Source organism: Rhinatrema bivittatum, chromosome 11 (assembly GCF_901001135.1).
Source record: "Rhinatrema bivittatum chromosome 11, aRhiBiv1.1, whole genome shotgun sequence".
In the NCBI taxonomy this organism is placed as follows: domain Eukaryota; kingdom Metazoa; phylum Chordata; class Amphibia; order Gymnophiona; family Rhinatrematidae; genus Rhinatrema; species Rhinatrema bivittatum.
Window position 1 is genome coordinate 70,540,766 of NC_042625.1, and position 25,910 is coordinate 70,566,675.

Consider the following 25,910-nt stretch of genomic DNA (forward strand, 5'->3'; position numbering starts at 1 on the left):
AGGGAGGAGTAGGGATGTAGGGAATTGTCAAAGTCGTTCTTCCATCTTTGTATGCTTGCTTGAAGAGCCATGTTTTGAGTAGTTTTTTGAACAGTTTGGTGTTGTTTTGTAGTCTGAGACTGGAAGGAAGAGTGTTCCAGAGGAGAGGTCCAGCTATTGAAAAGGATCTTTTTCTGGTTGTAGTTAATTTGGCTGTGGTGACTGGTGGGATTTCTAGACGTGCTTTATTGGCTGATCTTGTGTTGCGTTGAGTGTGGTGAATTTGTAGAAGGGAGTTGAGGCAATCGTGGTCGTTGTGGTGAATAGAGTTGTGAATCATTGATAGTGTTTTGTATTCAATTCTATTTGCTATGTTGTTGGCGAAAGGTTCAGGACTTTTTCACGCAGCCTTTTCAGCACTTCCAAATAGTAAACTTGGGTTTGTCCAGTTGGTACAAATTCATAATGAATATAATCCCTCTGATATCAAAAAAGGTTAGCAACATCGCTTTGACTCTTGCTTTGAACTGACGGAACTTTTTTTGGTCATGGAGAATTGGCTGACTTCCATTGTGCACTTTGATGCTTTGTTTCAGGGTTGTATTGGAGCACCCATGTTTCATCACCAGTGATAACACGGCCCAAAACATCATCTTGCCTCTCCAAAAGGTCTTGGGAAACTTCGACTCTCCGTTGCTTTTGTTCATCGGTGAGCTCCTTTGGAACCATTTTTGCACACCCCTTTCTCATGCTAAGATTTTTGGTTAAGTTTTCCTAACTGTTTCTCTATCGATGTTTACTTGGTCTGGTATGCTTCTCACAGTCAGACGACGATTTTGACAAACAATTTGACGAATTTTTTGCAATGTTTTCGTCAGTTCTGCTTGTTATCGGCCACCCTGACCTCTCTTCATCAATGACGCTTTCCCTCCCCTCAGAAAAAATGTTTAATCCATTTGTACACTGCTGTTTTCTTCATGGCATTATCCCCATACACTTGGACTAACATGTCCACCATTTCACTTCCACTCTTGCCAGGTTTAACAAGAAATTTAATGTTTGTTCGTTGCTCTAATTCAAGCTCCGACGTTTTCGCGACAGCACATAAAAACATGCAACAACAATGATGAACGCCACATGCTGGCATGAACACAGCTGTGAGACACTGATATATCAAGGTTATGAAACCTTACCGAGCTGTTTGTACAGTGCTGTCAATGTAAGCGCACGGTGGCAAGTTCGTGAACTTAATTGTCAGACCTCATATGCTGCATTAAATAGCTGGTTAGAGGCTGTAGGTGAGAGCACAGTGGCTGGGAATGTATGTGATGGGGAGAGCTCTGCTATTGGTCAGAGGTTGTGGAAGGGAGCGTATGTGATCGGGAGAGCTCTGCTATTGGTCAGAGGCTGTGGAAGGGAGCGTATGTGACAGGGAGAGCTCTGCTATTGGTCAGAAGCTATGGAAGGGAACTTAGGCAGAACAATCCTGAAGAGGAGTTCACTGACTGCCCAATCAAAGAAGAAATAATGGCTATGCTATTGAGTCTTGGTGAAATAAGGGAGCTGCCAGAACGTCTGTCGAAATATCACTGTAAGCAAGCCACATCTTAGCCATGCATCTCTTTCAATGGGCCGGGGAGAGGAGCTGCTTCGCTGTGGCAGGCCCGCATACTTTGTGGCAGAACTGGACCCAGGAGCAGCCGTTGCAGTGCTCCACAAGCCAGGAAGAGCTGCCACTCTCAGCCCGGGAGGCGTTCCTGCTACCGCCGGGTCCCTAACCAGGGAGAGAGATCACAGCTCTTGCCCGCCACGGGAAAAGAAGTGGCGAGGTAGGGGAGGGGAATGGGCAAAGAGGCCACAGAGAATGAGGAGGAGGGGAGCAGGGATGGAAGAATAAAAGCAAAAAGTGTAAAAAAGTTAAAAAAAAAAAAGCTAATGAAAACATGAGAAAATAAAAAAAGATGAAGAATAATGAGTGAAAACAGTACAAAAGCAAAATTAAATCTGAGCAGAATCAGAGTTTTTCTCAGCTCTTAAAAGATGTTGGCTGGCACCTAAGATTTTTGAACTATTTTCCAGCCCTCACCACTGTGTTACGTGGCCTGTGTGTTTGGGTTTAGTATGGATCGAGGGTCTGTGTGTCTGGCAGGCTTTGGTCTGTGTGTAATGTGATCTGCCTGCCATTGTCTCTGTGTTTGGATGTACTGTGTCTGCCTGTGTTTGCCTGTCTATGCCACTCTCCATGTATAGATACACACGCGCACGCACACACACACACACACACATACATACATACATACTTCTGGGATGGCCCCAACCAATTGCATGAATGGAAGTGGGGCCACAGCTCAAAAAAGGTTCTCTCACCCCTGAGTTAGAGACTGTGGGAGGCAGCGTAGGTGGGCGGGCAGCTCTTCTATTGGTCCAGAGAGCATGGGATTATGTGCAGATGAATGGGAAAGCTCTCTGTTAGTCAGGTCCAACAGGGAGTATAGCCTAGATCGGAGGTGACCAAGGAACTCCAGGTCATCAGAGGTAGACTGTGCCAGTCATGGTTTTACCTCCTGCTGCTTCTATGGGCATAGTTTCTGTTTTTCATGGAGACATTGGAAGTTCAAGTCCATAGATGCAGCACGATTAAAAGCCAGAACCAGCTCAGTCTGATCCTTGTGATGTGGAGCTAGCTACCTGGACACCTTACCTCGGTTGGCGACAAACCAAGACACAGTGTTTGCCATCCTTCTTTGAGAAGCAATACCCTACAAATAAGACAGCCCCTTGGTTTAATGCTTTGTCTGGAAGACACTGAGCAGCGCACCTCAACACAAACCTGGGACAATGGTCCGGTACCAGCAACAGAGAGCAGCATGCCCTCTACTGACCTAAGATCACTAGTGCTCATTGGAGATTGTTCTGGGGGAGCTGTATGGCTCTTACTCCAAACGTCAGCCAGAGGACAGGAGTTTCTGATAAATCACTGCAGCTTTTTATCTAGCTTTTTTTTCTGCAAGAAAATGGAGAGCTTAACAAAAGTAATTTGTGGGCAATTATCCCTTTATCTCTTATCAAATATGGAGCAAAAGAAACACTTTAAGTTTAATTTTTTTCGATAACAAAGGCTGTCACGGAGAAAAGGATTTGGTCTTGAGAACAGCTAACCCCAGTGCTCTCTGGGAGGAAGGCTGTCAGCTCTGCTAACTATGCGCATTATTGGTTTAGACAGCTGGAATAGGTCTTGATCAGCCTTAATAGCTCTTTAGTATGCAGATGTGTGGGGGGAGGGGAGGAGTGAATACCATCAGATTACATCTGTCTTCTGGCTTCTTCGGAATTCAAAGCTCAATCAGTTATGTCCATCAAACCCTGCTTCCATACATCTGTCAAGGCCTGTCTTTCATTCATCTATCAAACCCTGCCTCCAGCTATCCATCAATTGAATCCACCTTTTGCTGTCCATCAAAGCTTTCCTCAAGCCATCTGAAAAACCCAGCTTCCATCTGTCCATCAATTGAATCCTGTCACTTACTGTCCATCAAAACCTTTGAAATCATCTGTCAAACCCTGCTTCCATCCGTCCATCAATGAAATCCTTCCTTTTAATATCCATCAAATCCTTAAGAACAGAAAAATAACCATATTGGGTCAGACCAAGGGTCCATCAAGTCCAGCATTCTACAGTGGCCAATCCAAGTCACAAGTACCTGGCAAGATCCCAAACAGAAGATAGATCTCATGCTGCTAACACCCAGGGATGAGTAATGGCTTTCCCCAATTCTGCCTGGTTAATAACAGTTTATAGACTTTTCCTCCATGAAATTGTCCACACCTTTTTTAACCCCAGCTACATATCATTACGACATCCTCTAGCAATGAATTCCAGATTTGAATTGTGCGTTGAGTGAAAAATAATTTTCTCCTATTTGTTCCAAATGTGCTACTTACTAACTTCATGGACTTTTCCCTAGCCTTTGTGCAGCTGATATTCAACTGTAGATAGCTGGATAAGTAGGACTTATTCAGCGGCTGCTAGATAGCTGGATATCTGCTTAATTTCAGTGGCTGCTAGATAACCGGATAAGGCACACATCCAGCTATCTAGTTAGCCAGATAAAAGCTGGGCAGGCAATGGGCAGATCGGGGCAATGCTACCTAGCTGGATAACTTATCTGGCTAAGTAGCAATATTGGGACTTAACCACATAAGTTATGTGGCTAAGTCTAGATCTGCTATTGAGCATGTCTAGACTTACCTGCCTAACACTTATCTGGCTAAGTCCCGTATGTACGTGGCTATGCCGCTGAATATCCTTGTAATATCTCCAATTGCATATTAACGCTAGATTTAAACCGCTTGACAGTTTCTCAACCGGCATATAAGCCTTAATTAAACACATAGTTTCTCTTATTAAAATATGTTACCGTTTTATGTTGGCACATGTATAATTTGTAATCTTATACCAATTATAGTTTTTCCTTATTGTGCCTTTCTGTAAACCGTTGTGATGGTGAATTAACTTAACGACGGTATAGAAGAGTTTTTAAATAAATAAATAAATAAACAAACAGCTGGCTAAGTGTTATCCAGCTCAGTTACTTAGCCGGCTGGCCTCTCAACATCTACCGCTGTATTTTTTGAAAGGGTAAATAACCAATTCACATTTATCCATTATATTCCACTCATGTTTCTATATACCTCTATTATATCCAGGGAAGGATTGTAGGAAAATATAAGTCTGGAGGATTTTTTCAAAAGAAGCCCATGGGGTATCTGTCTGACTCCCTCCTGTGCTTTCTCTAGAGCAGACCCTAGACCAGGAGCAAACCGATCTGCAATCTCCCTTTCATCCATGCAATCAGTTAGGGCCCCTCCCCACAAGTTGGGTTACATCTCTCATATATATGTGTACAGAGAGAAAGAGAGAGAGAATAGGATAATAAAGAACATGGAAGGAAGGCTCAGGTTATTTCGAGTTACTTTATAAACATGATGATGAGCATAAAAAGTTGAATATCTGCGTGAAGCATGTTGATTACTCAGGATTAAGGGTTGTAGTTATGGTCCTTACTCATAGAGCTGATGTCTCTGCCTCCTGAAGAGGCCGGAATAAGGCGAAACATGGGGGGGACTTTGAGGGGAAATTCTTCGCATAAAGATTATGTCGCTATCGGGGAAAAAGGCTTGCAGTTGCAGCGATATTGTTAAAACTTAACGGCAGTGAGTTTGTTGGAAATTGAGGCTTGGACCACTAACTGAAAGTCGCTCAAATACCATTTTGACATTTTCAAGCAAGCAGGATGCAAAATACCTAAACTTTTCTCTGGGACAGTATAAAACTTTATATGAATATTTTTTCTAAATGGCATTTTTAGAGAATGTAGTTTTTTGTTTTGTTTTGTTTTTAATTTTGATTATATGTTTGTTCAAATTGAGAAATTGTATTTTTCAGGATTTAGAGATTGATTTTGTTGAATACTTACCACCATTAGTGTTCTTTATTACCCTAATTCTATATTGAGTCTGGAATATACTGGATTCCTGGCTTTGCAAACGAATCCGCTTTTGAACCAGTTGCTAATTAATGAGACAACCACACTGCCAGCCAGTGTCAGACGCACACACTTAGACACACATGACTTCTTTCTCTGTATCTGAGAGTGTGTGTGGGTGTCTCTCTCTCTCTGATCCAAAGACGCACACACACACACTCTTACTCTCAGCGTGTGGGTGGGTGTGACTTTGTCTCACAGAGAGAGAGAGAGTGTGTGTGTGGGTGTGGATGTCTCTCTCTCTGATCCAAAGACCCCCCTCCCCCCCCCCCCACACACACACTCTTACTCTCAGCGTGTGGGTGGGTGTGACTTTGTCTCACAGAGAGAGAGAGAGTGTGTGTGTGTGGCAGTGGCAATGCCGTGAAATGCAAAGTGGAGGATGGAGTAAATGCAGTGCATCACTCTCACTGCTCCCCAGCCCTATCTCCTTGGATTAATCACATCCCTTTCCCTTTATCCCTCCCTGCTCCCCCCCCCCCCAGTCCCCAGCTGAAGGAGTGAGATTATTGGCCCAATGAGTGAGTCTGAAGGCCAAAGAGAGATTTTTCTGGTGCCGTGTCTGTGGTATAAATCTGGAAAGATTTGGCATTGTTTTGCAAATGAAAGGAGCAGCATAAAATGATATTTAGCTTTCCTTGGTTTCATTTATATTGTAATTATTTAATTCCACTTGAAAAATTCTAGGTCTTTTCCTCCACTCCCTCAACATCATCCTAAGTCCTCCAACTCCCCCCTAGCTCCATCCTAGGTCCTTTACTACCCTCCCCTATCTCCATCCTTAATCCTTTCCTAATAACAGATTTTACAAGAAAAGGACATTCAAAGTACAGCCTTCTGAGGTAAAAATATCACTTGCAACAAAATGTGTATTATATTTACATGTATTGCTGTGGTGCCAACCAGAAAACCCTTCGAAATAGTGAAAAAGACACTTGCAACTCATATGGAATTAGGTCTATTGAAATGTGTATTGAATGTGGGCTTGGCCCTCAGAAAGCCATGAGAAAACTGAATTACAACTGCAAACAGTAACAATCCTACCTTTGAAAAAGGCAACAATGCAAATATTACACCAGTACATCTGCTATTAGTGAAATAGAACAATCCATATACAGAAATTACATACTAGCAGAATACTTCACCATGATCACACATGCAGACCACAGAGAGATCCTCACCAAATACAAAATAAAGAGACCATAACATATAAGGAGAATCATGCAGACAAAAACAGAACTGGAAAGCACAATAAGCCAGACTCTATATGCAATGCAACAATGTAAAAACATGAAACATCACTAGTCCTCATTAAAAAAAAATAAATAATGAAATCATAATAGTAAAACCATCTAAAAAGACTAATTCAGAACAGCTGATGAACAGAATATCCTATAAAGACTCATAAAGATGTAAAAAATGTTTCCAATCACCAACAGAATATTTCAAAACAGCAGACACCATCAAACAATACCCAATAATTAAAACTAATAAGGATAAAATGTCCCTGATCTCCATAATTATTTCCAGTCACCCTGAAATTGTCACCCTCATTCCCTTCCCCCCCCCCAAGTCCCTAGCAGTCTCACTCATAGCCCTCTCTTCTCCCCCCATGACTCCAGCAGTCGCCCTTCTCTGTACCTTTTCCAGTGCATCTCTCTTTTTTTGAGATGCAGTGACCAGAACTGCTCACAGTACTTTAGGTGCAGTCTCACCATTGAGCGATACAGAGGCATTATGACATTTTCCGTTTTATTCACGATTCCCTTTCTAATAATTCCTAACATTGTTTGCTTATTAGACTGCCGCCACACACTGAGCCCAGGATTTCCAAATATTATCCACGATGACATCCAGATCCTTTTCCTGGATGATAACTCCTAATGTGGAACCTAACCTCGTGTAACTACAGTGTGGGTTACTTTTCCTTATGTGCATCATTTTGCACTTGTCCACATTAATTTCTTCTGCCATTTGGATGCCCAGTCTCCTTGTCTAGGAAGGTCCTCCTGTAATTTCTCACATTCTGCTTGTAGTTTAACATTAACCTGTGAATTTTTAATTTTCTTAGGGGTTTCTCAAGGGGGGGGGGGGCTGTCAAATGCCTCCTGAAAATCCAAATACACTATATCTACCTGCTCACCATTATCCACATGTTTATTAATCCCTTCAAAAAGATATATCAGATCAGGCAAGACTTCCTTTGTGTAAATCCATGCTGGCTGTGTCCCATTATACCATGTCTTTCTATATGTTCTGTAATTTTGTTCTTTAGAATAGTTTCCGCAATTTTTCCCAGCACTGAAGTCAGACTCACTGGGCTATACTTTCCCAGGTCACCCCTGGAGCCCTTTCTAAAATTGCATTACATTGGCCATCCTCCAGTCTTCAGATACAACAGATAATTTTAATGTTAGGTTTCAAATTACTAGTAATATATCTGCTAGGTCATCTTTTAGTTCTTTCAGAACCATCTGGTCCAGGCGATTTGCCACTCTTTAGTTAGTCGATCCACCCTAAGACATCTTCCAGGTTCACCGTGATTTGTTTCAGCTCTTCCGAAATGTTATCATTAAAAATACTGTTTCCCACTCTGGTATCTCCCTACATCCTCTTAGTCTTTCTGCTATGGCCTTGTCTTCTCTAAGTGTTCCTTTAACCCTTTGATCATCTAACAGTTCAACTGACTCCCTTACAGGCTTACTGCTTCAGATATATTTTAAAAAGTTGCCACCACGGCCAACTTCTTTTCAAATTCTCTTTTTGCCTGCCGTATCAATGTTTTACATCTAATTTGCCAATGCTTATGCTTTTTCCTATTTTCTTTTTCAGTTTTTGAAAGTGGTTCTTTTGAATAAAATAGTTTCTTTCATCTCACCTTTTAACCATGCTGGCAGTTGTTTGACTTTCCTTCCACCTTTTTTAATGCATGGAATACTTCTGGTCTAGGCTTCCAAGATGGTATTTTTAAATAATGTCCATGCCTGATGTAAACTCTTCACCTTTATAGCTGCATCTTTTATTTTTGTTCTAACTATTTTTCTAATTTTATCAAAGTCAAAAGTTAAATGCTAGAACAGCAGATTTACTTCATGTTCTCCCTGCAGTCATTAAGTCAAATTTGATCATGTTATGGCCACTGTTGATAAGTGGCCCCTCTATCGTTACAAATAAGAAATAGGTAGAAAAATAGCTCCCCCTCTCATTGGTTCCTGGACCACTACTCTATAAAGCAGTCATTTATTTTATCTAGAAACTTTACCACCCTAGCATTTCCTGATGTGACATTTACCCCATCAATATTCAGGTAATCGAAATCTCCCATTATTACTGTGCTGCCAAACTTGTTAGCTTCCCTAATTTCTTTTAACATTTCATTGTCTGTCTGTTCATTTTGGCCAGGTGGACAGTAGTGTACACCCAAAACTATACTCTTCCCCATCAGTCATGGAATTTCCATCCATAAAGATTCTACTGTGCATTTAGTATCCGGCAGGATCTTTAGCCTGTTGGACTCTGACATCCCTAACATAAAGTGCCATATCCCCACCAAATTGATCCACCCTGTCATTGCAAAATAATTTTGTGCCTGGTATAGCACTCTCCCATTGGTTATCCTCCTTCCACCAGATCTCTGAGATGCCAATTATATCTACCCCTTCATTCATTGCTATGCATTCTAACTCTCCCATCTTACTTTTTAGACTTTTGGCATTAGCATACAGACATTTCAATATACATATTTTTATTTGTATATACAACTTTCCTAGCAATTAAGAGGGATAATTTGGAATTGTTTAACTCAATCTGTTCTTTACTTATAGGCACACGGACTACTTTTGCATTTATTGGAATCTCACGATCGGGATGCTCTCACTCCCCTGTTTCTTTAGTATCCTTCAAAGATACCTTTCTCCAAACCACGATCTGCTGAGCAACTGTCAGCTTTCACTCTTGTTCTACTTTGAAAGCTACTCTGTCTCCTGGTTCCACTCTGGTTAAGGTGGAGCCTATCCTTTTGGAATAGGTTCCCCTCTTCCCCAAAATGTTGCCCAGTTCCTAACAAAACTGAATCCCTCTTCCTTACACTACTGTCTCATCCACACATTGAGATTCTGGAGCTCTGTCTGCCTCTGGGGTCCTGCGCATGGAACAGGGAACATTTCAGAAAATGCTACCCTGGAGGTTCTGGATTTCAGCTTTCTTCCTTAGAGCCTAAATTTGGCTTCTAGAACCTCCCTCCTACACCTTCCTATGTCATTGATGCCCTCATGTACCATGACAGCCAGCTCCTTCCCAGCACTGTCGAAAATCATATTAAGGTGACATGTGAGGTCTGCTAGTTTCGCACCAGGCAAGCAAGTTTCCAAGTGATCCTCATGTCCACCAGCCACCCAACTATCTACATCCTTAATAATTGAATCACCACCTGTGATGGCCATCCCAACCCTTTCCTCCTGGGCACAAGCCCTTGAAAACCCATCCTCAGTGCAAGAGGATAATGCATCGTCTGGAGAGAAGGTCCTAGTTACAGGATCACTTCTTGTTACACCAAGATGATACTCTCCATCCAGGCAACCTTGCTTCTCCAAGGCAGCACAGAGACTGCCAGACTGTAATTGGGACTTGGCTACTATGTCCCTGAAGGTCTCCTCTAAATACCTCTCTGTCTGCCTTAGCTCCTCCTTCCTCAAGTCATTGTCAAGGCCTGCATTTTATCAATCCCTCTCTGCCTGCCATCTCTCCATCTAGCAACATGCATGGATCACTGACAAAACACACATAGGGTGATGTGAAATGTTGACAAACCCACAAGTAGGGTGAGAAGCATTAAATCATTCACAAAAACACATATAAAATGACTCAGAATCAAAGCAAGCATATACCTGGCGGTCTGGCTCCCAAACATCTAATGTTAAGAAAAGTTCAAGGGGACTGCTCTGAAACCCAATAGAAAAATTCTCTGAGCTCACAGGCATGAGGAGATCATCTTCTGCTGACATGGGCATACACAACACAGCATGCAGTGTGTGCACATAGTATACATACAAGCATTGAACATGTGCATGTGTCATAGTTAGTCACAAACAAAATGATTTAACAAAAATCAGCCTGCAATAAGGCATCATTCCTCTTGATACTGTTTTGAAAATCGGCCTTTAGAAGCAAAACTTTGTTATGCACCACAGATCTAGTATATAGGGTTAGCGGGTCAACCTGGTGAGGCTGATCCAGTCCTGGTCTTACCCCTAGAGCATGCATGGAGTTTTTATTCTGATTTCCCTGAGAGAAAAGCAGGGCACTACATTTCCATGCATGCAATGGTGCAAAAACCAAAACTGGCTTATTCTCTTGGGTTTGCCAGGATGAGGTGACAGCTACCCATGGAATAGGGCTTCCCAAATCTCACAGCCAGCTGGGTTTTCAGGATATCCATAATGAATGGAGGACTAGCCTAGTGATTAGAGCAGAGGGCTGCAAATCAGGAAATCCAGGCTTCGAATCCTGCCGCTGCTCCTTGTGACCTTGGGCACGTCACTTCACTCTTCATTGCCTCAGGGACAAACCTAGGGCCTCATTTACTAACACAGAATGGGAGAAAATCCTTCCTAAATCAGATCCTTAGGGGTAGATTTTAAAAAACTGCGCCCGCGCGTACTTTTGTTCGCGCGACCGGCGCAAACAAAAGTACGCTGGATTTTAATAGGTACGCACGTATCTTTTAAAATCCTGGGTCGGCGCGCGCAAGGCTGCCCAAAATTGGCAGCCTGCATGCGCCGAGCCGCGCAGCCTGCCTCTGTTCCCTCCCTTCCCCTACCTAACCCACCCCCACCCCCAGCCCTATCTAACCCCCCCTACCTTTGTTGGACAAGTTTTGCCTGCCTCAGGCGTAACTTGCACGCGCCGGGCTGGCCGCCGGCACGCAATTCCCCGGCCCGGGAGCAGTTTCAGAGGCCTCGACCATGCCCCCGAAATGCCCCGGGCCGAAACGACACGCCCCCCGACACCCCCCCCCCCCCCAGGAAAGCCCTGGGACTTACAGCGTCCCGGGGCTTGCGCTCGCGCTGCCGAGCCTATTCAACATAGGCTCAGCACGCGCAGGGGGAACTTGGGGCAGGTTTTCGGGGGGTACGCGCGTATCTTACGTGCGTACCCCTTTGAAAATCTGCCCCTTAGATTGTAAATCCCCTGAGAACAGGGAAATACCTAAAAGTAATCCACTTTGAAGTGGCTGCCCAGTTCCAAAAGATGGAATATAAATCAAAAAAATTAAATTCAATGAATAGGTATGAGAGAAATTTACATACATTGGAGACCCACTATACAAATGTCTCTCAAGACTATTCATTGTGGATATCCAGAAAAACCCAAGGGCTTGCGGCCCTCGAGGACTTGATTTGGGACCCATGCTCTATGTGATAAGGGACAAGTTAATCCAGGCTTGGTTTGACCCCATTACATGCACGGAGTTGTATTTCTGATTTCCCTAAGAAAAGCAGGAATTACTTCTCCATGCATGCACTCGGGGGAGGGTTAGGGGTAACATGAAGGCAACTGGCAACCCTAATTGCACCTAAGCTCTCTCCTTCCCGTGACACCCAAAAAGTGTGGATACAGTGTTTGCCACCACCGTGACCAGCCGTCCAGTCATGCCTGGAACTCACTTCACATATGAACCATTTTTCTCTAGCATGGCGAAGGATTAGCATTCACAGGGCTGCTGCATGCTTAGCTCATTGTTAACCTCCTGACCTCCTGAGGGTCTGCCATCATGTACGTGGTATTCATCCCCGCCATCACTGTCATGAGGCTTAGAGTCAATTGGCCTGATAGCGTGACTTGGATGATGACAGCCTTCAAAATGTAATGGCAGATTGTCAGAACATACAGGCCTTAGCTCAGTGGTTCTCAACTCAGTCCTCAGGACCACATGGCCAATCTGTTTTTCAGGATATCCACAATGAATATACCATGAGATAGATTTGCATAGAGTGCTTGCATTGTATGCAACTGTATCTCATGCATATTAATTACAGATAACCTGAAAATCCAAATAGCTATGGGGATCACAAGGACAGGTTTGGGAAGACTTGCCAGACACATCCTTCCTCTCCTTAGGTTTGCTGGCTGGCTCCATTTGTACTGATCACGCATCCAGTGCTGATTTCCCCCTAGGGTATGCATGGACTTGTAGTTCCAATTTTTCTTAAGTAAAGCAGGATTACAAGTGGTTGATGCCAAAAGGGTAGCAAGACATAGGGCAGGGAGGGCAATTCCAGAGTTCAAGGGTCACCAACCGATTTTTTTTTTCAGGATATCCTTAATGAATATGTATGGGACAGATTTGCATACAGCTGAAACAGTGTGCCTGCAAATCTGTCTCATGTATATTCATTAGGGATATCCTGAAAACCTGATGGGTTGGTGGCCCTTGAGGCCCGGAATTGCCCACCCTTTACATAAGGGATTTAAAAACTGATGATGTCATGCCCTATCACGTGCCACGCCCTTCCCCGTGCCTTCTTTTTCCAGAATTAAGTTGGAGTCAAGGTTTCAACCACGAGTCTGCCAATTGTCACTTTTCTGCCCCATACCTTGGGCCATGGATGGATGTGTTTGAGGAGACAGACTGAGTTGTTCTGAAGTGAGGCTTTCTGGCCTCTCGATGCATGCTCAGGATAGTAAAGCCTGCCCTTCTTTTCTCTCCTCGGCTTCCCGCAGTCTTTGGATGGTTTCGTGTTTGCGCTGAGCCAGGAGGGGAAGTTTCTCTACATCTCTGAGACCGTGTCCATCTACCTCGGGCTGTCACAGGTGAGACACCTCCTTGATGAACACACACTGACACGTGAGGTTCACCCACATTCACTGTCTAATGCACTAGCGAGAACGAGGAGAATATCACACCACCAGAAACCAGAAATATTTTGAGGAGGGGGATAGGGGTTGTAGGTTTATTTATCCTCTCATCTGGATCTCCTCAGGGAACCATCATGCCTGTGGAGAGCTGGATGGGGATGAAAAAAGAGAGAGGTTGGGCATGAAGGCCCCCCCCCCGAGGAGTGAGGGTGAGGAGGTGTAAGGAGAGAGGCCATGTTTGATGGCTCCCTGATGAGAGCTGGGTGAAGTGGCGTAAGGAGAGAGGCCATTTTTGAAGGTTCCCTGATGATACAAACAGATTAATTAATTTTCCTATTCATTCTGATTTTTGTTTTTAACCTGTAGTTCCTCCTTCCACCTCAGTCCATTGCTTGAATTCTGGCACCAAGAGTCTTCAATCTCAAATACTTGGGGATTGTTCCCCTGTTTTAATAGATCCTCTCCCCCACTAGTCTGGTCATTGCAGTGATGGTGCTCAGGCCAGGGCATTGCCCCAAGAGTACCTCTGAAACCCTCCAGTCATGAGTCCTAAATCTAGACATATGGGCCCGAAATTCAAAGCGAGTTCAGCACTCGATAGCCAGATAAGTAGTACTTATCTGGTTATCTAGCGGTTGCTGAATATCCAGTTACATTCAGCAGTCGCTAGATAGCTGGAGAACTGCTACATGTAAAGCATGAATACAGCACAGACAGCTGAAGAGTGGCTCTTCATCAGAGTCCCATGCAGGCAGGCCTATATTTCCCAAAAGGCACACTAGGCCTGTGCCTAGGGCAGCAAAAGTCTGTGGGGGCAGCAGGCCCACATAAGATTTTCTGTCTCCCTGCTATTCTGAATCTCACTCCCCCCACCCGGTGCAGAGAACTGGAAGAGATGAGTGAGGCTGGAAGAGACAGAGCAGAGACAAACTGGTCTATTCCCTATTCCATCCTATCCCCTCCTGGTCTCTACAGGGAACAGGAAGAGAAGGGTGAGCCTCAGTAGACAGCAGGGAGCAAAGAAAAGCCACTCTGTTCAGTGTGCTGTGGAGGTCAAAAAAGCAAACAAAATGTTCGGAATTATTAGGAAGGGAATGGAAAATAAAACAGGGGATGTCATAATGCCTCTGTATCACTCCATGGTGAGACCGCACCTTGAATACTGTGTACAATTCTGGCACCGCATCTCAAAAAATATAGAGATGCACTGGAGAAGGTACAGAGAAGGGCAACCAAAATGATAAAGGGGATGGAACAGCTCCCCTATGAGGAAAGGCTGAAGAGGTTAGGGCTGTTCAGTTTGGAGAAGACACGACTGATGGTGGTGGTGGTGGGGTGTGTGTGTGTGTGTGTGTGGGGGGGGGGGGGGGGATATGATAGAAGTCTACAAAATCATGGAAGGACTTGAACAGGTAAATGTAAATTGATATTTATTCTCTCAGACAATAAAAGGATTAGGAGGCATTCCATGAAGTTAGCAAGTAGCTCATTTAAAACAAATTGGAGAAGATTTTTTTTCACTCAATGCATTGCCAGAGATATGGTTATGGCAGTTAGTGTAACTGAGTTTAAAAGAGGTTTGGATAAGTTCCTAGCGTAGTCCATAAATGCTATTAATCAATAAGGAATAGTAGCTTGGGATCTATTTAATGATTGGGTACTTGCCAAGTACTTATGATTTGGTCTGGCCACTGTTGGACACAGGATGCTGGGCTTCATGGACCCTTGGTCTGACCCAGTATGGCCTGTCTTATGTTCTGATCCCGCCTCCCCTAGGGGAGAAGATAAGCCTGAATCAGAAAGAGCAGAGCAAAAAACCAGTGTCTTATACCTTCTGCTCTATTGTCCCTTGTCGGGGGGTGCAAGGCACATTAGCACCAACAGTGCCTTGGGGTGTCAAATCCTAAATCCGTCACTGCATGCAAGCATCACACTGATGCACGTAAAGCATGAATACAGCAGGGACAGCTGAAGAGTGGATCTTCATCTTTATTCAATAAAAATATCTAAGTGCATCAGAAACTCCATGCAAGTGTTAAACACCGCACAGACAGCTGAAAAAATGGATCTTGCTGAAGGAGATTTTGGAAAATGGAATGTGGTCATGATTGAGATGGTCATTTATTCCAAATAAAAGGCAGGCACATAGTATAAGAAATAAAACATATTAGGACAAAAAAGAAAGGAGAACCAGAAAATAAGACCAAAAAAAGTGGAGGAAATCTGACCAGGAAACAGGAAAGGTGATGTTCTGAAGAAAAACAGCTTAGTACCAGGGCTTTAACCACTCACAGCTGTGACAGAAAGCTTTCGCCTCTTGCCTTTCGCTTTTACATTTTGGTCATTACTGCCTGAATAATTAATAGCAGTAATTATCTCTCCTACGAGCAAAGCCTTTTCCCTGTGTTGTGTAATTGATGATTGCATTAAGAAGGGAATTGATTTTGCAGTGGGGTGGTGGTGGTGGAGGAGGGTTAGGATATGGGCAGAGGAGTTTACTACAGGAGTCTCATCCATAAGAGTTAAAATTCCCCAGTGGATGGACTCCAGCTAAACCTCACCATTTAGTGGACTGCCAGACCACGGAGGTCAAAATCAAGTGCTTGAGCCGGGCCCCCAATGATCTGGAGCCATCTGGTGACCCCCATCTGTGGAGTCAAGGGTAGGAAGTGGCAAACCATGGGACCTTCTTAACCATCTTACATTCTTCTCGTGTTTAATTGAGCAAACTGGTGTTTCATTGCCATCACAGGAGAGCTCCTGATCTGATGTTCTGGGGGGTTTCAGCAAATAATATCCACTCAAAATTCTCCCTATTCTCCTCTGTGTGTATAACTCTTATGCCCGGGTTTATTGTTTAGGCCAGGAGTGGCCAACTCCAGTCCTCGAGAGCCACAGACAGGCCAGGTTTTCAGGATATCCACAATGAATATGCATGAGATAGATTTGCATTACAATGGAGGCAGTGCATGCAAATCTATATCATGCATATTCATTATGGAGACCCTGAAAACCTGGCCTGTCTGTGTGTGCTCGAGGACCGGAGTTGGCCACCCCTGGTTTAGGCCGTTTAGCTGCAGAGCTAGGAGTTGGATGGTCATGGAGGGATGCAGGCACTGAGTTTGAGACAACTGTAGCTCTACTGTTTAAGCTCCTATGGGCCTGTTTTTGGATTTTTTTTTTTTTTTTGCCTTCTCCTTTTCGTTGCGAGTCATTTGGGCGTTTATTTCCCGATGAGACACCTCCTGCCAGTCAGTCAGTCTCCTTGATTGTATAAAGAGAGAAAAGAAGCATGTTGACCATTGTGAGATCCCACAGATTCTTGTTCTGTTCCCCTGCGGTTGTTGAAAACCCGGGGACTTTTAACATCGTCGTCCAGAGCGAAGATTGGGCTTGGCGAGGCAGGGGGGGGGGGGGGGGGGAGGCTTGAAAGATGTTACTGACTGGCTTTCTCCCGCGTTCTCTGTCCAGGAACAATGGACTCTTTCAGCAGAAGCCAAAGTCGCCACCTCCTTTTGCTGTGTTTCCCTTATCCACTCTGCTTTAAATGTGAATAGCCAAGTTCCAGGAAATCTGAAAAAAAAAAAAAAAATAGGGCTGCTGTTTCATGAGGTTCTGGGGCTTTTTTGTGTTTTTTTTTATTTGGAATGTGTTTTGCTGGAGATTAGTTGGTTTTCAGTTACAGGAAAGCTGTTTTCTCCGTGTCGTGCGCAACCCTACATAATAACAGGCACTTTCTGTCTGTCTCTCCCCGTCACATTCCAATAAAAAAGAAAAGGCCTGGTGCCCCGCTCCTCGAAAGGGGGAGGGTACAGCGCAAGGACCCCAATCCTCTGAGTCACTGAATGGTGGTGCCGGTGGTCTGCGGCAGTTGTTTAGTGCTGAGCGGCCAGGTTGTGGGTGGCTGCGGCAGTATGACATGGTTCTTGAATGACAGGGGTGTACGCACCTGCATTTCTTGGGAAAGAAGGCATGGATAGTACAAATTGTCATGCCTGGAGTGAGATCTCATTGGTTCTTGTGCTGAGAACCTGTTTGCAAGATAAGAGCATTATAAACCCTTATTATCAGAATTTGTTTTACTCTGGTAAGATAATTTACCTGGTCAAGGTTTGATAAAGGCCTCCATGACTTAATCATCAGGGATGAAATGCACTCGCCATGGGGTCCTCCCCTAATAATTAGTTTGTTTTGATATTTTTTGTTGGTGGGGGGGGGGCGAGTACCCGGTGAGTGTACTTCTTCCCTTAAGCATGCACACCCCCTGCCCTACCCCCACACTGTCCTCTCTTTCTCTTTTGTACATGCTCCCCCTCTACCAGCTCAGGTGCAGTTCTCTCTCTCCCTTCCTCCAGTCTCCCTCTTCTCTTCTCCCCACTTTAGGGTCCTCTTCTCCTCCCCTTTACTCTCCTCTCCCTAGGCCCTGTTGCGTTCGTGCCTGCTCTTCGCCCTCGCTCCACCCTCTCTACCTGTGTGGCGACTCCCTCCGGGCCTGATGGACGGCTTGCTGCCGCGGCGTCTCCATGCCGCTTCTCCCCGGCGTCCCCGGGCTGGCTCGACGCTGTGGATCCGCCATGTTCCTGATGACGTAGGGCACGCCCGCGCGTGCTCCGAAGTATGTACCAGCAAGGGCGCGAACCTCAGGGGCGTCCCCCTGTATTGACGTCATCCGCTTCCAACATAAAAGGTCTTTACTTTCGCTAACAAATTGAGTTAGCAAGGATTGATTGCGGGGATTCATCTGGACCCGCTTCTCTCTAGGCAACTCTGCCTCCTTGGGGGCCTCGCTCTCTTTTCTCTATTTCAGATGGCATATAGGAACGGGCATTCGCTCCTCGAGGGCCCATGTTCCTGAACACTCTGAAGATTCTCCACTGCCTGGAAGCTATTACAGATATAGACATTTGTGAGTTACTATTTCAGATTACAGATAGGAACCGGTACTCGCTCCTCGAGGGCCCATGTTCCTAAACACTCTGAAGATTCTCTACTGTCTAGAAGCCATCACAGATACAGACAATTGTAAGTTACCACCGCTCTCTCAGAGCTTTCCCTGGAACCAGGTACTCGCTCCTCGAGGGCCTAACCCTTTCCAGCTACTGAGCTTTCTCAAAACCTTATGTGAGTTATCATCTAAGTACTGGCTATGTATAACAGCATACCCTGTCTACCCACTATCTACAGTCTCTTTACAGCTCAGCAACCCTGGGATCGCAGTTCCAGTATCTGAGGGACTTCAGCCCTGCTGGGCATATCAGCTCACTACTGCCACCTCTGGTGGTTCTACTACCTGTCTAATAAAAGAACTATCTGTGTCTGTCTCCACACTCAAGCCTAGCCAGTGGTCCCTCTCAGGATAGGGCGCTGTCATCTGCCATCGGCCCAAGGATTCACCTATTTACATTCCTGTCCAGCTGAGCACCCTCTCTAGCACTCCGCTGGTACAGATTGCCAACTCAGCAGTCTATATCATAATAGATTGCCAACTCCCTAGCAGATCTGTAACAGATTGCTAACTCCTCCCCTCTGGAGGAGTAGATCCTATCAGATTGCTCCTCCCATCTGCTTGCTCCTCCCATCAGCATAGCAGATCACAACAGGCCCCCAGCCCTCTCTTTATCTTCCAGACTCCACTCCTCTGAGGAAGGGCTTTCTTGGTGCTGCTGCACTTTCTGACTACTGGCAGAAGCTTCAGCTCGGCTCCTTGGCATTCGTCCCCGTTCCTTTTTCAAGATGAGGATGCTCCCTGCCATACTGCCTGTCAGTGGGGGCAGGGAGGTCCACCCTGCTGCTGCTTTACCTGTGGCTCTAGTCAGCCTGTGCCCAGATGCATTTGCCTGCCAGTGGTGTGGATCACAGCCAGCCCCGTGGTTGTACAGGTCACACTGCAGCACAGGGGCTCACACTCTCGAGCATCCGTCCATGCTCTCAACAAGTAATTTTGTTATGGGTTTGAAAGTTGTTTGGTTATTGTCCTTAACACAAGGCTTGGGGGTAACCTGCATGGAGCAGCAGTTACAACCATAGGAAACTTGCTGAGCAGACTGGATGGACCAGATGGTCTTTTTCTACTGTCATTACTGTTACCCTTAGCAGGGTTTTTAATCCCAAGGGCACACAAACAAATTTATTTTTCTTCAGGTTTGCTCCAGCTAGCAAATTTACTCCCATGCTTGACTCTTAATCCTGGGGGGATTCTTTTTATGGGGGAAAGCTCTTGCTTATGACCCAGACCAACACGGTGTGTTTAAATAATGTAGATGCTTCCCATGGGGTGAGAGGCTATGATAAATCAGACAGGACCGGGATCTGGGTGTTAAAATAAAGTTTACTGATTGGTAATCTTTAAATCCATTTGTCCATAAGAGTGAAGTTAAATTTGACTGATGGTACATGAATATTTTTACTCTGAAGGTAGGTGTCCTTTATTTAGACCTCTGGTTATTTATTTATTTATTCATTTATTTATAGGTTTTTTATGTACCGAAGTATTGATGGAGGCCTTCACTCCGGTTTACATGTTAAACAACGAGATACAAAAAAACAATCAAATGATAACTTTAACATATAACTTTAACTGAAACAATCAGATGTTAACTTTAACATATAATCTTGAACGAGGTGTATCTTCAGGTAGCATTTGCGGGAGTAGATAGACTATCTACTCCCGCATATGCTTAGAGATCCATTGTGATATTTAATGCACAAAGTTTACCCAGTGGCTATCCAGGAATCCTAGTGGGAGGGGTCTCCAACTTCACAGCAAAAAATCCTATCAGGTCATCTTCTTTTCGGAAACCCAGCCCATCCTGATCCCATGGTGGAGATCCAGCTGGGATCTCCCAATCTTGTTCTTCCTTCTTTAGTTGATATTTCTGAGGGGACTTCTCATGGGGGAAAAGTCAAGTGGAATCAGTTTACCTCAGCACTGCAATCCCAGTGGGGAGGGGGGGATCCAAAAACGTCATCACTTTGTTCAGATCCAAACAATACTTCTAAAGATTAAACTGGATACACCATCTGCCCTCACTGTCTCTTGCAGCAGGATCCATCACTGGTACTTGCCCACCTAGGGTTTTGAGTAGGCTCACAAGTTTTTGGTCCCTTGTCGAGAGACCTTTTACCCCAAAAGGGTATCAGGCATAAAAATCTATCTCACTGCAACTTAGTAGGAGAAGGACCCTCTGGCAGGGAGTGCATGATGAGCTGTCACTTCTAACTGACACTGCATTTGGATGAAGTGGGAGGCCTCACCAGAGTAAACATTTAAACATCCTTACCGTCCAATGGCTTCCTCAAACTGATCCCAACGTGTTCTAAAATGACTGGGCTAAATAGAATTGAGGTATCCAATCACAGCCCTCCAAGTGTGAAGAGCTGATTGGGGATGGATGGTTCATGTTAGAGTAATCAATGCAGGGATTTAGTGACATCTACTGGCCAAACTGGAGGCTTTACCACACTATATTACTATCAGGTCGATACAGTACAGTGCACTCCGGCGGAGCACAGTTAGCCCGTGTTTGGCCACTTTTCTGTACACCCTCCAACTTAATATCATAGCGATGTTAAGTCAGAGGCCCCACAAGAAAAAATAATGTAAAAATCTGCCTGAGGCCCGCGGGTTGGAAGACGGCGCTCAATTTTGACGACTCTGTTTTCCGAACCTGTGGCTGTCAGCGGGTTCGAGAACTAACGCTGGTAAAATTGAGTATCGGCTGTCAAACCCACTGACAGCCGCCGCTCCTTTTACCACGGGCCTTCATTTGCATGTTGTTCCCTCCTGAATCGCGTGCACAGGAGAGTGGCCTGTGCGCGTGTCGGGAGAGCGGGCGCTCGCCGGCTCTCCCACAACTTTTATTGAATCGGCCTGTATGGGACTTAATGGGAAAGCAATGCAAGGGTCTTGAAAGTAATTTCCTCTGCCACCGCCCCCTCCCTTCAGGGAACCCTGAAATAAGATATTTTAACATGATGAGATGTTTACCAGCTGAAACTGTTATATGAGCTATGTCATCTGATACCACAATCCAGGTACAACCAGAGGGGCTGATCATTTGGCAGATGAAAGGGCTGGAACCACCCTGACTTTATATCATTTTACAGGGGCAGATGGAATGTGTGGGCCCTCTCACCACTCCTAGTAATGAATTAAAGCTTTTGATTCACCTTGGTACTGCCTATGCCTATGTGTGTATTACCCTCTCCTCTCTCTCTGCAGGTACAGCTCACAGGGAGCAGTGTGTCTGTGTGTATTACCCTCTCCTCTCTCTCTCTGCAGGTAGAGCTCACAGGGAGCAGTGTCTCTGTGTGTATTACCCTCTCCTCTCTCTCTGCAGGTAGAGCTCACAGGGAGCAGTGTCTCTGTGTATATTACACTCTCCTCTCTCTCTCTGCAAGTAGAGCTCACAAGCAGCAGTGTGTCTGTGTGTACTACCCTTTCCTCTCTCTCTGCAGGTACAGCTCACAGGCAGCAGTGTGTCTGTGTGTATTACCCTCTCCTCTCTCTCTCTCTGCAGGTAGAGCTCACAGGCAGCAGTGTGTCTGTGTGTACTACCCTCTCCTCTCTCTCTGCAGGTAGAGCTCACAGGCAGCAGTGTCTCTGTGTGTATTACCCTCTCCTCTCTCTCTGCAGGTAGAGCTCACAGGGAGCAGTGTCTCTGTGTGTATTACCCTCTCCTCTCTCTGCAGGTAGAGCTCACAGGCAGCAGTGTCTCTGTGTGTATTACCCTCTCCTCTCCCTCTGCAGGTAGAGCTCACAGGCAACAGTGTGTTTGATTACATTCACCCTGGAGACCACTTTGAGGCTGCAGAGCAGCTGGGATTGAAGTTACCTCCCGAAAGCTCCCCATCTGCCAGTCAGAAGGCTTCTTACATTGCCTCCTCCTCCCTGCATGATGCTTCAGACCCTGGTAAAAATATTTTTTATTTCTTCAGAAACTTGAGAGCTTATCTAAAAACGCCATTCTAAAACCATGCAAGAATTGGCTTCTCGCTGTGCACTCTCCCTTCTCCTACTGCACTTCCCCTTCCCTTTTTCCACCATATCTTGTTCCCAATCTCCTCATTTATTTATTTATTTGAAGCTTTTTTTATACTGACGTTTGAAGAACATCACACCGGTTTACATGTAACGGGTAGAAAGAATACATTATAACATTTTAAACATAAACAAGGAACAGGAAGTATAATGAAAATGGATTATACATTTTATTTATATATACCTGCGCGCGCTGCCTGTTCCCTCCGAGGCTGCTCCGATTTCGGAGCAGTCTCGGAGGGAACTTTCCTTCGCCCTCCCCCAACCTTCCCCTCCCTAACCCCCCCCCCCCCCCCCGGCCCTATCTAAACCCCCCCCTTACCTTTGTTTCATGATTTACGCCTACTAAAAGCAGACGTAAATCTACGTGCGCCAGCGGGCTGCTGGCGCACCATCACCCGACCCAGGGGCTGGTCCGGAGCCTCGACCACGCCCCCGGGCCGGCACCACGCCCCCGGGCCCGCCCCCGCAACGCCGCATCACACCCCCGAAACGCCGCATCATTTTAGGCACGCCCCTGACACGCCCCTTTTAGAAAGCCCCGGGACTTACACGCGTCCCGGGGCTCAGCGCGCGTAAATCCGGCCGGATTTATGCGCGCAGGGCATTTAAAATCCACCCCACTCTGCGACTTATATCATCTACGCAACAATTTAAGAAACATTTAAAAACATATCTGTTTCAAAAAGCCTTTAACGTTTCTTCTCCAAACTGATTTTTCTATAAACTTCTCTCACAAACACATTATCTGGATTCCTACACTATTGTTTACCGGACATTCACTGTGCTCCTATCCTTTGCCTTTCCCTACCCCCCCCCCCCCCACCTTATCTCTTCCTTATTCCCTCCCTCTCTCCTTCCCCTCCTATCACACTGTTTGAATTAAGCCAAACCGAATTCTATTACTCCTTGTTTGTTTTACTGTGATTGTCTTTTTAATTTATTCAAGATTGTTGTTTTATTTTTTGATGAATATTCTTAGATTATGTATGTTTTAACTCTGTAAACCGTTTTGACTAAGTATACAAACATTTTTAAATAAATAAAAATAAAATAAATATCAAATTGTCCACTTCAGATCCTAGGAGTCCCCTGGCTCCTGAATGCGATGACCTAGATCGGTCCTTTTTCATCCGGATGAAATCCACACTGACCAAACGAGGGCTCCATGTGAAGACTTCTGGCTACAAGGTAATGAAAAGACTAGATAGCAACCATAGTAGTTAAACTTAATAAAGGTTATTTGTCTAGCTCATTCAACCATCATCTGAATGTCAGAGATAGTTATAGTATCCAGCTCTTTCTGAGGTAGACTCTTTACTTGCGGGCTGATACAGTACAGTGCGCTCCGACGGAGCGCACTGTTAACCAGCCATTGGACATGCGTTTTCCCTTACCCCTTATTCAGTAAGGGGCCGAAAACATGCATCCAACCCGCTGAACCTAATAGCGCCCTCAACGTGCAAATGCATTTTGATGGCCCTATTAGATATTCCCGCGCGATTCACAAAGCAAAATGTGCAGCCAAGCAGCACATTTTGCTTTCAGAAATTAGCGCCTACCCGCGGACTTTACTGAATCGGCCCGTTGGTTAGAAGATACCATTTTTCTTTATCCCTACATGGGGCAAGAAAAATTTGCTGGCATTGCCTTTGATCAAAAATAAAAGTCTGATATGTGCTATACTCCCTATTCAAGATATTCTTACTTTCCTGCAAGTTATATGGAGGTCCAAACTCTATCTAATCCACTATCCAAAAGTGAGAATGCCCTTTTTTGATTTTCTGATATTGGGAGCCTTACACTTGCTAATGTTACAATGGAAAGATAATACTGTATTTCATTGCAATTATGATGGAATGTAGTATCTCAATTTTATAAATATGAGAATGCAGCGACGGAACGATTGAGTTGTTTGCAATGGTCCAAAAAGGTCTGGGCTCCCTTCTTCTGATATATTTCTTCTGTTCTTTTTGTGAACCATCCAGTTATTTTGTTTGTGTTTTTTGTTGTATATGATCTTCTAATAAAAATATTTGAAAATTTAAAAAAAAATGCAAGTCTGATACGAACATACAGTTGAGCTTTCTCATGTGCTATGGCTTTTCTTTGGCATTGTCTGCCCAGGGAGATGCATGAGATTAAAGATAAGGGGTTTTGGGGGCTATTGGTTTTTAGATGGGCCTTTACTAAATAATGGGGCATTTTGCTAATCTGTGCAAAATTAGGATACAAACTTGATTCTTCATTGTTTAATGTGTGCTTCTGCAGGAGCTTTTGTTTTAGGACTGAAGATGCTTTAAAGGTTGTGTTAAGGTGTGAAAAGCGTATGGCTATATTTATATTGTTTTGTTTTATTCTATATTATATTTCTATGGGAATTTTTTTATATATATGCATTATTTATTATTTGAAATTTGTTTTAAACTATGATGTAATATTTTGTTATTCTGCTTTGCATAAATGTTTTAACATGCTTTGAACATGCATTTGGAACCTGCATGCAATTAAATACTTTTTTATTCTCTGTAAGAGATCTGGTAAGGCTAGCTCTCTCCAGATCTGCTTCCAGTGCTGTTTACTGACCAGCCACACAGTGCCCTCGCTTTCAACCTGGGGTAGTGAGTGTAACTACTTCAGCAACCCTCCCAGCCTAAGCAGTAGGAACCCTGCTTAGCAGAAAAAGCACTGATCCCTGGGCACCTGATGACCAGGTGAGGGTCTCCAACTGGCTCTGTTTCCCAGAATTGGCTGTTCCAGCCCTATTTCTGGCTCACTGCTGCCACAGAGTTCTGGATCTTTCTTCCCTACAAAGAACAGAATGATAGCTCTTTGCTTGCAGTGTGAGAGAGTGGCATCATCTGATTCTGACAAGAAGAAGCTAGCGATGACCTTACCTTGGGCTGTCCAGCAGCCACACATGTATATATAGGGCAGCTGGGACAAAGATAGGTCCAGGATATGTTTTCTTCTTAGTAAGTGCCACCATCCTCCAAGTCTGACCCAGGAAACTGTGTCCAGGACTTGCGACCTGTAGCATTCCTACACATCATGATATAATGATATAATGCAAGAGGCTCTCTTGTCCCACGTAGGACCTTGGAGCCCACATTCTCTTCCTGTCTCTCTACATCTTGCAGGTAGTTCACGTGACAGGCCGCCTGCGCCTCCAGTCCTTCTCCCATGCTCATTCTGCCCTCAGTCGTGTCCTGGGGCTGGTGGCCCTGGCCCACACCCTGCCGCCATCCATGCTCGGTGAGATCCGCATCGACTGCCACATGTTCGTCTTCCGGGTCAACGTGGATCTCCAGATTGTGTACTGTGAGAGCAGGTGCGTGGGGAGGGGTGCTCAAGCCCATGTATGTCCTACTCCTCTAGGAGTCTATTGTTGGGTTTTCTGCCCCTATGTGTGCAGTAGGAAAACTACCCTTGTGCCAAAGCAGCTATGGAATTGTCACATTTCATGAAATTTGTCTCTTTATTTTAAC

General features: G+C 44.8%; 1 protein-coding gene across 1 annotated transcript in view; it reads left to right on the forward strand.

Moving 5' to 3' along the window:
• The window catches only part of NPAS1 (neuronal PAS domain protein 1), a 72,688-nt gene that overhangs the window by 28,933 nt on the left and 17,845 nt on the right, over window positions 1–25,910 (forward strand). The window contains exons 4-7 of the mRNA XM_029619074.1: window positions 13,248–13,337; window positions 22,132–22,294; window positions 23,501–23,613; window positions 25,563–25,753. Of these exons, the coding sequence (XP_029474934.1) occupies window positions 13,248–13,337; window positions 22,132–22,294; window positions 23,501–23,613; window positions 25,563–25,753 (557 nt within the window). The remainder of the gene's footprint in view (window positions 1–13,247; window positions 13,338–22,131; window positions 22,295–23,500; window positions 23,614–25,562; window positions 25,754–25,910) is intronic.